General features: G+C 39.1%; 1 protein-coding gene across 2 annotated transcripts; it reads right to left on the reverse strand.

The window, feature by feature from the left end:
* Nucleotides 1–1,347: 1,347 nt before the first annotated feature.
* On the reverse strand, nucleotides 1,348–4,756 carry LOC130981898 (heterogeneous nuclear ribonucleoprotein 1-like). Of its 2 annotated transcripts, XM_057905643.1 has the most exons (6): nucleotides 4,500–4,756; nucleotides 4,222–4,262; nucleotides 3,906–4,069; nucleotides 3,696–3,795; nucleotides 2,940–3,109; nucleotides 1,348–2,107 (listed from the first exon to the last, which is right to left on the reverse strand). In XM_057905643.1, the coding sequence occupies exons 1-6, from the start codon at nucleotides 4,661–4,663 to the stop codon at nucleotides 1,598–1,600; spliced, it is 1,149 nt and encodes a 382-aa protein (XP_057761626.1). In that variant the 5' UTR covers nucleotides 4,664–4,756; the 3' UTR covers nucleotides 1,348–1,597. The 2 variants fall into 2 exon arrangements, with proteins under 2 accessions (XP_057761626.1, XP_057761627.1); XM_057905644.1 differs by lacking the exon at nucleotides 4,222–4,262 and having other exon boundaries at nucleotides 4,500–4,752.
* Nucleotides 4,757–18,090: the final 13,334 nt, after the last annotated feature.

Here is an 18,090-nt window from a genome sequence, read left to right on the forward strand (position 1 = left end):
CTAGTCTACTTTAGGTTGAACTCTTATTAGGGGGGATTAATTCATAGTATTTGTTGTATCATATATTAGTACACCTTTGTTACTTCTGGATTAATTGGAAATAATACTCTAAGTAAGTAGTCTTTCACCATTAACCTCTTCATAAACCTTTCATAATAATTTATTTATTTTCATCAAGAATTGAATTATAAGAAAGGCTTCTTATAATGTTGGATTATAGACTCCAACTCTTACAAGGAAACAACAAATGTTAGATCACATACTTTGTTTGCAAATAAGGATGCTCTCTCATGTACTACTAAATTAATTACCTAACACACTAGTCTTATGGAAAAAAAAAAAACAAATAATAATAATAATAATAATAATAATAATAATAATAATAATATAATAATAATAATAATAAATAATAATAATAATAATAATAATAATAATAATAATGTAGTTACCTTCTTTCAAAAAAAAAATAATAATGTAGTTACCAAGATACAAGTTAAGCCCTTGGAGAAAACTCAGGTCTGTGATGTACTTTGTCCCCTTTTCTTAATCATACTTTCTTAAAATGAACGGAGCTTTTTAATTTGCTTTCGTGAAAGGAAATTAAGAGAGAAACAAGGAGATAAAAGAACTAGTACTACAAATCTCCTGGTATCAAATGGAACCCAGACAAGATATACTCGTCGAGATTTTTGTAATGATACATCCCATTTTTCAAAATTAATACTCATCAAGAATATCTAGTACTTTTTTCCCAATGGGATGAAATGGTAACATTTTTTTTCTTATTTGGAAAAAAAAAAGGAGAGATTAGGCAAACAAGCATAAGCTCCTAGTTTTTTGGACAAAACAATTCCTCTTCAAACCAGCTATCTAGATTGGAAGCTTCACACTCATAAAATAACACGAAAATGTGCTACATTGTTCGCAACTCATGGTTGTCTTGCTGGTAGTGGAGTGATTTTCAATCTTCTTCCCATATTCTCATGTCCATGCTAGGTAGTAATGTTTTTATTAAATTTAAGTAAATGTATTCTTCATATTTTAGTAACACAAAGTTTAGGTATATCAAAAGCACCTCATTCTACCACCATCATAGTATTCCTTCAATTCTGAGAATACATCTGCTTTACACATCACTCAACAAAATCACTCTTACATCAATAGGGAAACAAAATGAAAGAAGAATCCATTTTTCTTTTGTAGTTGGTTTTGATTTCAGTAGGAAAAAAAAATCTCTTGCAAGAAGCACCCAAGACATACTTCATATCTTATCTTACATAATGAAAAGTCAGTAATCAAATGAAAATAAAAAGACAAGTAAAAACCATTGTAGCAACTACCAAGAAATGACAAACAAAATTAATACATCATCTTTGCAATTTGCAGCTCTTGCATCAATCACAACTAAGTTCAACAGGGAACCAAGGAGAATTTTAATCTAAAACTGAAAAATAAAAACAGTTCGCAGAAAATAGAAGTGTGCGGGACAAATTTTCTTTCCTCCCAAAGAAATAACCCTAAAGAAACACAATACAAACTCTCGCTTTAATTTGGTGCTAGACATTAGTCCTAAGATTAAAATATGCTTTACAAGCTTCTACCTTCCATAAGGATGATATCGACCAGCACCATATCCTCCTCTACTCCCATAAAAGGAGCCTCCGCTAGCCCCTCCATATCCGCCACCTAGTCCAGCACCATAGCCAGTTTGATAGGCACCACCAGCAGAAGAACCACCTCCAGCAGCAGCACCGCCATATGCCCCATAATTCTCACTAGCTCCACCATACCCGCCAAGATCATAGCCTCGGCTAAAGCCTCCACCACCGTAACGACCAGCATATCCCAAGGAAGGATCTCCTCTGTAGGGCCCCATTGCACCGGCATATCCTCCATACCCGCTGAATTCACTTCCATAGCCACCATAAGCACCACTCCTACCACCGTACATGCCACCTGACCGATAACCACCAACACCAAAGCTGCCACCAAATCCATCATAAGCATCTCCGTATCCACCACCATATGAAGACCTTGAGTCATTATAACGCTTGGATGACGTAGGTGGTGGGTTTGGCTTCTTTGGTTCAGCCTTCTTGATTTCCACCTAAAATAGAAGATAACAAACTTCCTTAATTGATAAAAAGTTTCGCATAATAGGAAAAACAAAAAACAAGTACCTCAAGGTTTTGGATTAGTCAAACAATTAGATTACTATGTATAAGTGGGGGGAAAAACATGATTCACAAAGCAGCAACCCACAATTTTTGTCCAAACAGTGAAATCAAGAAACTTGATGACTCAGGATAAAGAATCGGAAGAGGCATAAAAAAACACTCATGCAGATGAGCTCATGCATTTGAACATGAGGAATAATACAAATGGGGAAAATTTGTGACTCATCAGAAAAGAAATTATAGCAAGAACTTCCTCCCCACACCGTATTCCTTCCACAAAGTTTCTGCACACTATCCAATGACCAATGCTAACCTAGGCACCATGAAAATTCCACTCTAGTCAAGCCGTATGCAGACGGAAGAAGCTACATCCAAATCCAATTATATACAAAAGTAAACAATCATAGCAAATGAATATTTGCTGAAGTGCATCATGATTAACGATCCAAAAATATTTGGACATGAACAACAGAGCTATAATAAACAACAACCAAAATCCTTGAACTTTTAGAACTGTTGATTCTTCAAACACAAATTTTAAGAAGCACTACAGGTTAGCCACAAAACCAAGATATCAGAATTTTACTAAGTGACTCCAACATGAACTTCGAACCAAAATGCAACATGAAAGCAAAAAATAATGAACCCTCAAGATTTAGAAAGTCAACCATAGAAGTAATAGCCCTTTGAATTCCATATATGACGTGTGCTGTGTACAATAAGACAATGAAGAAATAAATTTAGAATTTAAAGATTCTTCACCTGAGCTCCAGCAAACTCAATCCTGTTCCCCATGGACAGCAGATCATCAACAGCTTCCTCAGAGTCGAAGGTGATAAACCCAAATCCTCGAGAACGATTGGTGGAGTGGTCCCTCATTATTTGGTGATCCTTGACTTCTCCATAGCGCGTAAAAAAGTCTCTAAACTCATCTGCACATGCGGAACATACGAGTTCAAAAACCACACCAAAAAAAGTATGAAGCCATCTGTGCACAAACTCATGATTGACAAGTCTCTTTTCTTTTAAAATCCAATAAATTCTTTTTGTGGTTGAGAAGCAGCAAATTGAGTTACTTAGAAAAATCTTTGAATCACAATATTCAAGTAATGATGAATACATTCAATCACTTATATACTACCATGAACTGATGATACACAAGGCACATCTTGCATATGTAAATGATGTGCACACAAGTGATTCATAAGATTTTCTCCAATGCAACATATATTTGAACATATGAAATAAAATAAATTATGGAGCTCTGTCTCTGTATACAATATCAGAGCAAAACCACCAAACTCACGACAAATCCTAAATAGTACTCTCAAACATGAAAAACAAAATCGAACTATAGAAATCAAAACTTAGATAACTTCTTATTATATATGATTATACGTCCACAGTGTCCTAAAATTTTGGAGTACACCCTCTCATGTCAAGGTTTTGTGCCGGGTGACCCTTGTTGACACCTCCTATTCAAGCAGCAATAATTTGGTCACTAACGAGGCAGCCTACCTTCAGTCACAGTTGAAGGAATTCCACCTACAAAAATTTTCTTTGTCCTAAAATCCTTAGAGCCAACAGCTCCCCTTGGTATCGTGCGCTTAATCTCAACCTATATATGATCCCAAAACCATAAAAGAGGCCATCAAATCATACATCCACTAATCACTAGAATAAGTCCTAAAGCTAATAGATCATAAAGTGCAAACCTTAGTTCCTTACCTGTTTGCCATTGATAACATGATTGTCCTCAATGACTTTATCAACCACAGAGGGATCAGCGTAAGTTATAAACCCGAATCCACGAGGCTGGCCGGTTTTGCGGTCCTTCATGATCACAGAGTCCGTAATCTCACCATATTTACCAAAGTGCTTCACAAATTGGGCTGCAAATCCATACACAAACACAACTCATATTGTAAAAAAAGAAGTTAAATGAGCAGCAAAAAGAGCACTAACCTGTAGAAGTGCACACTATAGAGAAGGGTTTGGAACCCTAAGAACTTATGATTCAGAAATTATAGACAAAAGCACTAACCTACGGTCGTATCTCTTGCTAAACCACCTATAAATATCTTTCTGCAAATTATGGGGCCGAGTTAAATTAGAACCAAATCTAAGAATACCAACATCTAACAACATAAACAACATATAACAAAGGGGAAAAAAAATTTCACCGAATTCTCATAAAACCTAATCTTTCCGAGGGAAAAGGTGAACTGAATTGAATTCATCAAGGTTGAATCTTTCGTGCGTATCAAGAATACAAAAAGGGAATAATTGAAAATCTAGAGAGAGAGGAAAGAAGTAAGTTACCCAGGGCTAGCACCATCTCCAGAAAGAGGTTGAGAATTGTGGTGATGCTCGTGTTCTTCGTCTTCTTCATCTTCTCTTCTGTGGTGTTGGAGTTCGTGTTCGTCTTCTCTGTGGGAGAAGGGTTCTCCGCCACCGACGAATTGTTCGTTGCCGGCAGAGTCCATCGTGAGAGAGAGATTTTGGCAACAGAGAACGGTGCAGAGAGAAGAGGGGAGAGAGGAGAGTAAAACGTAACCCTAGATATCAGATTAGGTTTATATAGCAGTCTCACTCACTCTGCTTCCTTTTTATCTTTATCTACCATCCAATAATATATATTTTCATAAATCAATAAAAATAATAATTGGAGTATTATTTTTAAATTAGTTAAATTTAATTTAAATTTTTACCCCTTATATAATATAATACTAACAGAAGCTTTTGTAAATTTTTCTTCTAAAATAACAATTATGACTCTAGTATAAAATATTTAATTTATAAACTAATATCACATTGTTATAATAGAACATTATATATATATTTGAAATTAATTTAAACTGATAAAATATCAAGTTTTTATGTATTTAAATAAGTATCCAAAATTTGAGTCAATATAAAAAATTTAGTTCAAACATCTTAATTATTCTAGTATAAAATATTTAACATCACTTAAATAAGTATTAAAATTTTAAAGATTTTTAAAAAATATATATTTTTACGTAATAAATAAAAAAATATTTTTATATGATTATATCCAGATATAATTAATAAATAAAAATATATTTTTGTATGAGATATTCAAATATAAAATTAATTTTTTTATACAAAATTTAAAAAAAATAACTTAAAAAATATCTTTTTTTAAAAGCTCACCCAAACAAACCTTACATTATATATGCAATAATTTAAGAGTTTTGGTCCATAACAAATTATTTAGTCTATTAAATTAAAAAATACTCTGAAAAAATATAATATATACACATTTAATAAATAAAATGATAAATTAATTCTCACGTAAACATTAATTAATTAACTATAATGTACCCCCATTTGTCTAATCATTCATATTATCATATTATTTTACGATGAAGCATTATAATTTTACTTATTTAAAATTTCCTCGCATATTCTTATTTTCAAACGAAAAATACTACCTTATTATCTGGTAAATTAAAATTAACAACAATAATAATAATAGGCAAAGAAAAGGGTTAAGGATGCCTTCTTTCAATGCAGAGGTACAACAAGGGTACAACAGCAGTTGAAGGATCATAGGTACTTTTGAAGGATTAGAGGTACAACAGCAGTTGAACGAAGAAGCCTTCTTTCAATGCAGAGTGTGTAAGTAAGTTTTTAGAAACGAAACAAGGGAAAATGAGGATAAATATTTATAAGCACGATAGGGGCATAAAGGTAAAACAACACAACCATTTAAGAATTGCACCGTTATCAATGTAACCGCCCTCGCGCATGAATGCTCAAAACTCTAAGAGACGCGACGTTTGATTAGACACGACGGTTAAAGAAATTTGAATCACATCGGCTCCTGAAAATCACGTCGGTTCTTCAACAAGTTGGCTACGACCCCGAGCTGTATACTCGAACCCAACTCATGAAATGGCTTGGACTCGAGTAGGGGCACTGTTCATACCACGGCCCAACGCTAAAGGCCAAAGATCCAATAAGACAAAAAGACCCAATCCGAAGATTGGCCTCCTCTCACGACCGACTTCCACCAAAGAGGTCGGTTTCTACACAAAAGGAAGTCGGGGGTCAGACTAGCTGGCAGATAGCACTTATTCAAATAAGTAACTGCCCCTAAAATCTCTCAACCCACTTCCAAGAGTCAAATCCTAACCTCTCTAAGATAAAGGGACGGTTATTCTCCTTAAAAGGTGGAACCACTCCAACGGTGGTCATGGGTTCACCACTATAAGTACACTGACAACTCTCAGGTATTCCTAAGTTTCAATACATTCTAAACCTGCACCCCATGCTGACTTAGGCATCGGAGTGTCTTTGCAGGTACCACCCCCATCCTTTCACATACACAACTCGGAGGCGGCTCCCAGACATAAACCAAGTCGGAGACCACCCTCCTCCAGCGCTTGGGCCTCACAAACAAGCCCAACTACCGTCCAATTCTAGGTAAGCCCCAGAACATTGTTCATACCCTGACCCAACGCTAAAGGCCCAGGATCCAATAAGACAAAAAGGCCCAATCCGAAGATTGGCCCCCTCTCGTGATCGACTTCCACCAAAGAGGTCGGTTTCTACACAAAAGGAAGTCGGGAGTCAGACTAGTTGGCAGATAGCACTTTTCAAATAAGTAACTGCCCCTAAAATCTCTCAACCCACTTCCAGGAGTCAAATCCTAACCTCTCTAAGATAAAGGGACGGTTATCCTCATTAAAAGGTGGAACCACTCCAATGGTGGTCATGGGTTCACCACTATAAGTACACTGACAACTCTCAGGTATTCCTAAGTTCCAATACATTCTAAACCTGCTTAACCCCATGCTAACTTAGGCATCGAAGTGTCTTTGCAGGTACCACCCCCCATCCTTTCACATACACAACTCGGAGGCGGTTCCCAGACGTAAACCAAGTCAGATACCACCCTCCTCCAACGCTTGGGCCTCACAAACAAGCCCAACCACCGTCTGGTTCTAAGTAAGTCCCGGAACATTGGCGCCGTTGTCGGGGACCCGAGAGATCATCAGTTGATGGTGGACAACTCACCCGAAGATGGCCACGCCACGACCGATTCAGAACAAGAAAATCTGAACACAGGAAACAATGAGGCGGACATGACTTTCCACTAGGAAGCGAATGACCAACACAAAGAGGGTACCTCTGGGGTAAAAAACCCAAAGGTAAATTCCTCTGAAGGGTGTGAATCAGGAAAGGAAGGACCGCCCCATGCAGCTGAACTAATGGGATTGGAAATTCAAGACCTGCCCCATGCAGCTGAACAAAACGTGCTTGGAAATTCAAGACCTGCCCACGGTGGCAATAATCATGGGCCTAGTAAATGGACTCAGGGAAGGCTCCTTCTCCTAGTCCATATCAAAAAGGCACCCTACCTCCCAGAACGATGTACAGGAAAGAGCTGAAAAGTACATCAACATGGAGAAAAATGCTAGACTACGAGAGCCGAATTGGCGGCCTGGACACTCTCACCTGTCGAAAGAAAAAGAGAGAGAATCCAATAAGGAAGAGCAGATTGGCATGGAAAAGTTCAGGAGATATCACTCTTACACTCCTCTGAAAGTTTTCTTAGTCGATGTGTATAGGGAAATTTGCCACACTAAAAGGCTTCCACCCCCTAGGCCCATTAAAAACAAAAAGGGGAGAAGTCGTATCGACTACTGCGAATACCACAAGATGTATGGCCATCCTACAAATGACTGTTACGACCTAAAAAACGTGATAGAAAAGCTGGCTAGAGAAGGTCGGCTTGACAGATATCTCGTAGAAAGGTCGGACAATCATGGGAAAAGGAAGCGAGATGACAGCGATCGAAGAAACTCACCACCACAGACCCCAGAGAGACATGTACACATGATCTCAGGAGGATTTGGAGGAGGAGGGCTCACCAAGTCATCTCGCAAGAGACATCTAAAGCGGGTCTACCAAGTCGGGAACGAGACTCCCGATCTCCCAACCATCTCATTCTCCAAAGAGGATGGGCAAGGTATCATTCCCGGGCATGATGATCCGGTGGTGATAACCATAATCTTGGCAAATGCCAATCTCCACAGAACCTTGGTGGACCAAGGGAGCTCGACTGACATCCTCTTCAAGCCCGCATTCGACAAGTTAGGGTTGGATGAAAGAGAGCTAAAAGCTTATCCAGACACCCTGTATGGACTAGGAGACATGCCGATAAAGCCAATAGGATACAGCCCCCTCCACACGACCTTTGAAAAGGGGAAAAATTCCAAAACTCTGAGCATCGACTTTATAGTCGTCAATGTCAGGTCAGTGTATAATGCCTTAATCGGCAGGACTACCCTAAATCGACTCGGAACAGTGGTGTCAACCCCTCACCTTTGCATGAAATTCCCAACACCTACGGGAATAGCGACGGTACGGGGAGACCAGAAATTGGCAAGAAAGTGCTACAATGAAAGTTTGAACCTCCGAGGAAAAGGCATGGAAGTCCACACCATAGACCTGGGGGGGTAAAAGCTAAAGAAGAGTTGCGGCCGCAACCGGGGGGAAAAACTGAAGAGGTTCAAATCGGAAAAGAGGAAGGAAAAAATACCAACATAGGAGCCAGTCTAGATGAAGATTTAAGACAGAGGCTGATAAAGCTCCTGCGAGACAATTCTGACCTCTTCGCCTGGAAAGCTTCTGACATGCCAGGGATAGAACCTCAACTCATGTCCCACAAGCTTTAAGTACACCCCAGATCACGACCAGTATAACAGCGCATGCGTAAGCTCGGGCCAAAACGAGCTTAGGTGGTGAAGGAGCAAGTACAAGCTCTCTTGGAAGCCGACTTCATCAGAGAGGTCAAGTATCCGGTATGGCTAGCAAATGTAGTGCTGGTCAAAAAACAACACGGCAAGTGGAGGATGTGCGTTGATTACACTGACCTGAACAAGGCATGCCCCAAAGACCTATATCCACTTCCCAGTATTGATACCTTGGTAGATGCGAGCTCAGGGTATCAGTAATTGTCGTTTATGGATGCTTAGTTGGGATAAAACCAAATTCGGATGTATAATCCGGATGAAGAAAAAACCTCATTCATCACGCCTAGAGCAAACTACTGCTATGTGGTAATGCCTTTTGGATTAAAAAATGCTGGGGCCACATACCAAAGGTTAATGAATAAAGTGTTCGCTCCCCACATCGGGAACTTAATGGAGGTCTACGTGGATGACATGCTGGTGAAAACCAAGGAGGAGACCGACCTCTTGACAGATCTCTCGCAAGTTTTTCACACCGTAAGGTTACATGGGATGAGACTAAATCCCACAAAATATACCTTCGCGGTGGAGGCTAGAAAATTTCTAAGATTCATGCTAACACAAAGGGGGATCAAAGCAAATTTCGACAAGTGCAAAGCTATTCTAGAAATGAAAAGCCCGACTTGCCTAAGAGAGGTTCAACAATTGAACGGCCGACTCGCTGCCCTTTCCAGGTTCTTGGCGGGATCAACACTAAGATCCCTTCCACTATTCTCCCTACTAAGAAAAGGATGCCAGTTCGAATGGACTCCGGAATGCGAAGAAGCATTCCAGGAGTTCAAAAAGTTTTTGAGCCAGCCTCCAATTCTGACCCGACCCATAGTCGGGGAAGAACTCGTCCTGTATCTGCAGTAGCAGACAAAGCTGTAGCATCAGCTCTAATACGGGAAGATGAGGTCAGGCAGCATCCTGTGTACTTCACCAGCAAAGTTTTACAAGGCCCTGAACTAAAGTATCAAAAACTTGAAAAGTTTGCATACTCCTTAGTAGTAGCCTCATGCCGATTACGGTCTTATTTCCAAGCACACACAATAAAGGTACGAACGAACCAGCCCATGAAGCAGATCCTCCAGAAGACGGACATTGCGGGCAGAATGGTTCAATGGGCAATAGAGCTTTTCGAGTTCGACCTGAAATACGAAACTCGGACGGTAATAAAAGCCCATTGCCTCACCGACTTCATAGCAAAATACGCAGGAGACCAAGAGGAAAAATCCACTACATAGGAGTTATATGTAGATGGATCTTCCAACAAGGTTGAAAGCGGTGCAAGCATAATACTAGTCAGCAAAGAGGGAACGCAAATAGAAGTCTTCCTCAAGTTCGAGTTCCCAGCTTCCAACAATCAGGCAGAATATGAAGCCTTGATTGCAGGGTTAAAGCTGGCAGAAGAAGTTGGTGCAACCAAAGTAATGGTATTCAGTGATTCTCAGGTGGTGACTTCCCAAATAAACGGAGAATATCAGGCCAAAGATCCCAACATAAAAATATACTTGGACAAAACCTTGGAGCATCTTAGGTGCTTTGAAGAGACTGAGGTCAAGCATATAACTCGAGACCTCAACAGCAGGGCAGACGCCTTCTCCAAGCTTGCAAGTACCAAACCAGGAGGGAACAACAGAAGCCTAATCCAAGAAACTCTCCTTGAACCATCTGTGGTCAAAATAGAGGCTGTTCAAGATGTCGTTGAAGTTGTCGGGTTAGACCTCGGGTGGATGAAGCCCTTAGTCGAATACCTGAAATTCGACATCCTCCCCAAAGAGGAAAAAGAGGCAAAAAAATTCGGAGAGAAGCACAAAACTACACACTGGTGAAAAATATCCTCTATAAAAGGGGAATATCAACACCACTACTAAAGTGCGTCCCGACCTCAAGGACAATCGAGGTGTTAGAGAAGGTTCACAATGAAATTTGCGGGAACCATCTTGGGACTAGGTTGTTAGCCAGAAAAGTAATCCGAACGGGGTTCTATTGGCCGATCTTACAAAAAGATTCCACAGAATTTGTGAAGAAGTGCCAACCATGCCAAATGCATGCAAACTTCCATGTAGCTCCCCCTGAGGAGCTCATTAGTATAACTTCCCCATGGCCTTTCGCAAAATGGGGGTTGGACTTTCTAGGACCATTCCCCCAAGCGACGGGGTAAGTAAAGTATCTAATAGTGGGAGTGGATTATTTCACAAAGTAGATAGAAGCAGAACCATTAGCCACCATCACCGCTCAGAGAAGTCGAAAGTTCCTCTACAAGAACATTATCACCAGGTATGGAGTACCTCACTCTATCACTACCGATAATGGCACTCAGTTCACCGACTCAACCTTCAAAAACCTGGTATCCAGTATGAAGATCAAACATCAGTTTACATCGGTGGAACATCCACAAGCAAATGGACAAGCCGAGGCAGCAAACAACGTCATACTGGCAGGGTTAAAGAAAAGGTTGCAGGACGCAAAGGAGGCCTGGGCCGAGGAGCTCCAACAAGTACTTTAGGCTTATCGAACCACACCTCAGTCTGCCACAGGGCAAACACCCTTCCAACTTGCTTATGGCATAGAAGCCATGATAACAGTCGAAATCAATGAGCAAAGTCCAAGGGTGAGCTTCTACGACGAGGTTGGAAATATACAAGGGCATAAAGAAGAACTTGAGCTACTCCCCGAAGTCCGAGAACAAGCCCAAATTAGAGAAGCAGCATTGAAACAAAGGATGACAAACAGATATAACAAAAAGGTCATTCGAAGAAGCTTCACCCCAGACGATTTGGATTTGATCAGAAACGACATAGAAGTCAACAAGTCTGGGGAAGGAAAGTTTGCTGCCAATTGGAAGGGACCATACAAAATTAAAAAGGTCTTAGGAAAATGCTACTATAAAGTGACCGACTTAAACGGTACCGAGCTACCTAGGTCGTGGCATGCTTGTAACATGAAAAGGTACTATAGTTAAAAACGAACTCCACTTCTTGATGTACTCTTTTCCCAACTTCATGGTTTTTTTCCAAAGAAAGGGTTTTCCTGAAGGGGGGGGGGGGTTTAACAAGGCATCAAAGTGGGGACTAAGGGGCAACAAAATTGTCAAAACCCTTAGTAGCAAAAAAAGTACCTTTACAAATAAATAAAGATCTTTTTCCATATCTCTTTGCAAATTCCTTTTAATATTTTCACTCTCTCCACGAAACGCGCCGACTTAAGCTCGACAAAACGTGAAAATCCCATGAATTGACCTAGATGGTCGTCAAGATAAAACGACGAGGTACAAGTCAGTGCAAAGAGGTTATAAAAGCTGATCATGTAATAACTCAGAGGCCAACCGACTTGTGAGTCGGAGAACCCGAGAAGAAACGAAATGCGTCGCAAGAATAACCTAATTTACAAAAACTCAATAAAAAATAATTGAGTACGAGGAATATCAAAAAGAGATAAGAAAATCCATCGAAAAACCAAAGGCAGAAACTGTCCCCAAGTCTTAAGAAAAACTTAGACAAAGGACGGCCGGCCGAGGTAGAAAATTTTCCAAAATAATGAAGGGTTTTTTTTTCAACGAAAAGAAAAAGATCAAAACAAGGTTTTTCAAAACCTAAAGAGAAAGCATGCAGATCAACATAAATATAACCTAAAACCCTTATCCAAAAAAAGGTATTTTTAATTTTGTTTATGGCCACAAAGGGTCAAGACGTGTTAGAAAACAACCACCACAATAAAACATAAAAATTGTTTAAAAAACGAGGGACCTACGGGCCGGGCCCCATATAGCCATCATAAATTAATTGGAAGAAGGAAGGTCACCACCATCAAGAGGAAGATCATCGCCAGGAGGAGCAATCGGAGCGCTATCAGGACCGGGGGGAGAAGTCAGAGCAGCACCAACAGGGGACGGGGCAGGAGGATCAGAACCCTTCTCGGAAGCCTTCGAGGAACTCGGGACGTCTCCTAGTCGGGGAGGGGACTCTATTATCCTCTGACCCCGAGTTTTCAGCTCGAATTCAGACACAAGTCGGGGGTAGAAACAATAGCCCTATCAATCACGACCTTATCAGGATCCAAAGGAGAGAGATCCAGGTTGGGACCAATAACCCCGACCTGTTCCTTAAAGATCCTCCACGCCTCCTCGGCTCCCTCAGCGATGGAGTCCTCCAGCTCCACATAGGCATCCCGAGCTCTCACCAAATCCTTTTTCACCTCCACAAGGTCCTGGAACAAACTCGAATAGCTCTGTTCCGCTTTCTCCCTCAGACCCTCTGCCATGGCACACCGGCCCATCAATTTCTTCTCCTCCTCCCGGAGACTATCCCTCTCCTCCTTCAACCCGACGACCTCCTTCTTCAACCTCTTCTCAGCTTATTGATATAAAAGAATCCTCCCCTTTAGCTCCTCAACCCTCAGGGATGAGCCCAAAGAGTTGAGGGGAGTCTTCTAAAAAATATCCAAAAGTTTAGTGCACACCCCCGCCGCCCTAACACTCCCCTGAACCAGAAGATTAAGGTGGTTTTGAACGGAAGCATCATCCATACTTATACGAGTATGAGGATAGATGTAATTTCAAACAAACTGAGGTACATCAGACTTTGCCTCACCTTCAAAAGAAGAGCTAGACCCTAAAGTCTTGCGCTTCTTCAGCTCTGGCTCAGGGAAAGATCAGTGAGGAGGGGAAGGAAGAGAAGAGGTGGAAGAGGATATGACAATAGGTCGGGAGGGGATTCCCAGGTTGTGAGGGGGAGGGGGAGGAGGAGGAGAGCCAGCAGCCCTGGCACCGCCAACCCTGGCGCGAGACCTCGCCTTGGCCTCCTGGACTCTCTAGTAAAATTCTCTGGAATTTTTCTTCGCCATCTCTGCACGAACCATTGGATAAAAAAATCAGTAAACAAGTCAGAGATAAACAACTCAGACAATCACTCGACAAAAAACATAAACAAATAGGACGCTACCTAATTGGGCCTGGACAAAGGTCGGAGACTGATGATTGGATTTTTGACGGTTTAGAATTTCACAATTGAAATCTCGTTGCAAGTATAGTTTCTAAACCAACACAAATCCTTTCATACAAAAATTTGGTTGTCACTAAGTGCAAACCCCTAAAATTAATAACCGAAGTATTTAAACATCGGGTCGTCACTCAAAGGACTTGCAGGGTAGTGTTCTTGTTATTAGTTACGGACTTGTTTATTTTGGGGTTTTAGATGAGAAACATGAATAGTAAATGGTAAGAAAACTTTATTAACAAAATGGTCTTGGCAAGATTTGGTTGTCAAGGGTCTTCATCATTATCACTAGCCACAAGTATGGTAGTTGCAAGGATTAATCCCACTTAGTCATCCTTAAATCAATTAACAAAGGAAAGTCAAGTGAGTTATATCAATCCTAGTCCATAAGTCCTAGCTTCCCACTAATTAGATTAATGAAGGCTAGAGTTAATGGCTATCAACTATCAATCAATTGGACGCTAGTGACTCAAGAAATCCTAAGTTACCTTCTCAAGCCAAGAACATAAAATTCTAGTCTAACATTCTTCCAAGCATTTCATCAAACACTTGGAAGGTACAAAAGAAAAGTATAGTCAATCATAACAAGAATGAATTCTAACTACAATTAAATGTAAAGAATTAACAACAACAATCAAGGAAATCATAATTATCATGAATTACCTCAAAGTGCATTATTGAAAGAAAATAAAGAGAACAAGAATATCTCAATTACAAAACCTAGAAACAAAATAAGAGAAATTACAACAAGAGAATAGGGATAGAGAGAAGAACCAAAGTGTAGCAATCATCAATTGAAGGTAGAAGTAGAAGGAGACTTGAATTAAACCTAGAACTATGAGATCCTAATCTAACCCTAATTCCTAATCCTAATTCTAGATAGAAGTGAGAGCTTCTCTCTCTCTAAAAACTAGTTCTAACTACTTCTAAAACTAAACTATGACTAATGATCAAAAGTATGTAAAGTATGTTCATTCCCCATTCAATCCTTGGCTTAAATAGCATCAGAAATGAGTTGGATTGGGCCCACAAGGCTTCTAAAATCGTTGGCCACGTGTTGCATTAAGTGGGTCATGTGCCACCATCGGCGCGTCCACGTACCGTGCGCGTGCGCGCCCCTATGTGCAATGCAACTATGGCAAATCTTATATCTTTTCGAAGCCCCGGATGTTAGCTTTCCAACCCAACTGAAACCGCATCATTTGGATCTCTGTAGCTCAAGTTATGGTCATTTAAGTGCGAAGAGGTCAGCTTGACAGCTTTCCAGTTCTTTCATTTCTTCATGAGTTCTCCAACTTTTCATGCTTTTTTTCTTCATTCTCTTGATCCAATCTTTGCCTCCTAAACCTTAAATCACTTAACAAACATATCAAGGCATCTAATGGAATCAAGGTAAATTACATTTAGCTATTTTAAGACCTAAAAAGCATGTTTTCACTCTTAAGCACAATTATGGGAGAAGTTATAAAACCATGCTATTTTATTGAATAAATGTGGATAAAAGGTTATAAAATCCCCTAAAATCAATACAAGATAAACCCTACAAATGGGGTTTATCAACCTCCCCACACTTAAACCAAGCATGTCCTCATGCTTAAGCCAAGAGAGAAACAAAGGATATCAACATTTATTCCATGTAAATAAACTATATGCAACCTAAACTATATGCAACTAAATGCAAAATGGTTTTACCTACTTGGTTAAAAATAAATCAATCCTCCAAGTCATACGTGCACAAGTAGGGCCAAGATCATATAACGATTCATGAATCCTACCAATTCAAATATAAAAATTGAAGTTCAGATAGACTTGCAAGAAGAAAGCTTATGAAAGCCGGGAATCACGGAATTGAGCATCGAACCCTCACCGGGAGTGTTTGCACTCTAGTCGCTCGGTGTTTGGGGTCGATTCTCTCAATTCTCCCCTAATCATGCTTTCCAAGATTTGTTTTTCTTCTAACAATCAACAATTATTCAATGCATGCATACATGTATCATGAGGTCTTTTCTTTAGGTTGTAATGGGGCTAGGGTCAAGGTAGGATCATATATGGCTAGTGGACTTAGGATTTGAATATTTGATTAACTTAAACTTTCCCACCTAACCTATATAATGACCTATACAATTAAGTACTAATCTAACTACCCATTCCTCACTTTTTCACATACTCATGCATTTTCTTTTCATTTCACAACACTTATCCATTGTTTCTTATTGAGCTTCACTTTGGGGCATTTTGTCCCCTTTATTACTTTTCTTTTTTTTTCTTTTTTTCCTTTCTTTTTTTCTATATTTTTTTTCTTTTCTTTTCTTTTCCTTTCTTTTTTCACTTTTATTTCTTTTTTTTTCATTTTTCTTTTTCTTTCAAACTATACACAAGAACATCAATGCATAAGGTCTATATATTTAATCAATACATGAGTATGTACCCAATTTCCCAATATAAAAATACAAAACACAAACACCCTTTTATCCCAACCAATCTCCCAAAGTCTTCCCACTCTTGGATGACACTCACACTCACTAGCCTAAGCCAATCAAAGATCCCAATAAAGGACATTCATTGTTTTCCGCTTTAAGGCTTGTAATGTGCTAAAATAAGAACAAGCTGGTTAAGCGTAGGCTCAAAATCGGCTAACAAAGAAGAGTAAAAGGTATGCTATTTGGGTAGGTGAGCTAATGAAATGATGGCCTCACTCATATAAATGCATGAATACGAGGAATAATGGGACATATAGATTAAAACAAATCAAAGATTACAATCATAGAAAGAGAACAATTACACACAAGAAGGAAAATAAGTGGTTATAAGATGTAACCACACAATTAGGCTCAAATCTCACAAGCTTAGTTCTTAGCTCAAGAACCATGTTCCAAAATAAATTCTTTCAAGCAAGTTCCACAAATTTTCTTTTTCAAATTGGTAGGGTGCCCTAAAACAGTTTCTTAGAAAGAAAATCATCACCCTAACCAAGTAGTCCTAATAAAAAAGAAGTGGTAAAAAATATGTACAAATTCTAACTAACATGCAACCTATCATGCAATGCAATAGCTAATCTAACAAAGAAAAATAAAAATTTGGTGTTGAAAAGGAAATTGGTACCCATGGAGATCAGTCGGACGACCTCCCCACACTTGAAGATTGCACCGTCCTCGGTGCATGCAAAGAAGAGCAAGGTGGATGGGTTGCGATAATTGATGAGCTCCTTCAAAAGGTTGTGCGGCTGACTTGTTTGTTGCCCCATTTAGAAACTTTTCCTTTTTCCTTTTCTGGTGGCCAACCTAAAAGGAAAGAAAAGGAAAGAAAATTAAGCCTATAACAAAGATATCAAGGCAATTAGAATATAGGCGGGGGCTAATGCCAAATAAGAGTATGATTCTCACACTACATGGTAGCTAAGCATGTAAAAGAGAAAACAATATAAGACAATGGCATATTAACTAATACTTGATGCAAGAGTAAAGTTAAAGCATGGAGAGTATATTGAGCATCAAGATCAAATAAGAATTGATACAAACAAGATTAGTGATACGAATGAAAGCATTTGATTCTATCCTAACTCAATGATGAAGCGGTACAAGAAAAAAAACAAAGGGTAATGAATTAGGAAGGACTAAAGCACTAATCTTGTGTGTTGACAAATATTACAATTAATATAACAAGTCATGAAGCACCAAAACAAATGCAAGAAATTCTCAACAATTGAGTGAGAGAATTCAACACCATTATTAAAATGAGAAATTTAGAAAATAAAATGAGAACAAATTATAGAAACAAAATTAAAATGCAAAGAATAAAAGTATGCAAATGGAATAGACAAAAGAAAATGGAAGAAGAGAAAAAAATTTTTTTATATATTTTTAATTTTTTTTAAATTTTTTTAGTATTTTATTTATTTATCTATTTATTATTATTATTATATTTTTTTATTATTAAAATTTTTTTCTTTTTTTTTTATTTATATTAAAAGAGAAAAGAAAAAAAACTTTCAAGAGAGGAAGAAGAAAAAAAATGAGAAAGAAAGAAGAAGAGAAAAGGAAAGAAGGAGAAAGGAGGAAGGAGAAAAGCAGGGTGCAAATCCGCGCGCGCGCGCACAGAGTGCTCACGCGTGAATGCAGCAGAGACGATCCCCGCGCGTGCGCACAGCGCGCT

Source organism: Arachis stenosperma, chromosome 5, assembly GCF_014773155.1.
Source record: "Arachis stenosperma cultivar V10309 chromosome 5, arast.V10309.gnm1.PFL2, whole genome shotgun sequence".
Taxonomy (NCBI): domain Eukaryota; kingdom Viridiplantae; phylum Streptophyta; class Magnoliopsida; order Fabales; family Fabaceae; genus Arachis; species Arachis stenosperma.

Bases quoted from the DNA above. Each gene is read 5' to 3' on its own strand.
- LOC130981898 (XM_057905643.1), bottom strand. From the start codon at position 4,663: ATGGACTCTGCCGGCAACGAACAATTCGTCGGTGGCGGAGAACCCTTC. The intron at 3,110-3,695 runs GTAGGCTGCCTC...CCGCATGTGCAG, and splicing joins TCCTTCAACTGTGACTGAAG to ATGAGTTTAGAGACTTTTTT. The intron at 2,108-2,939 runs GTGAAGAATCTT...CTTCTATTTTAG, and splicing joins TTGAGTTTGCTGGAGCTCAG to GTGGAAATCAAGAAGGCTGA.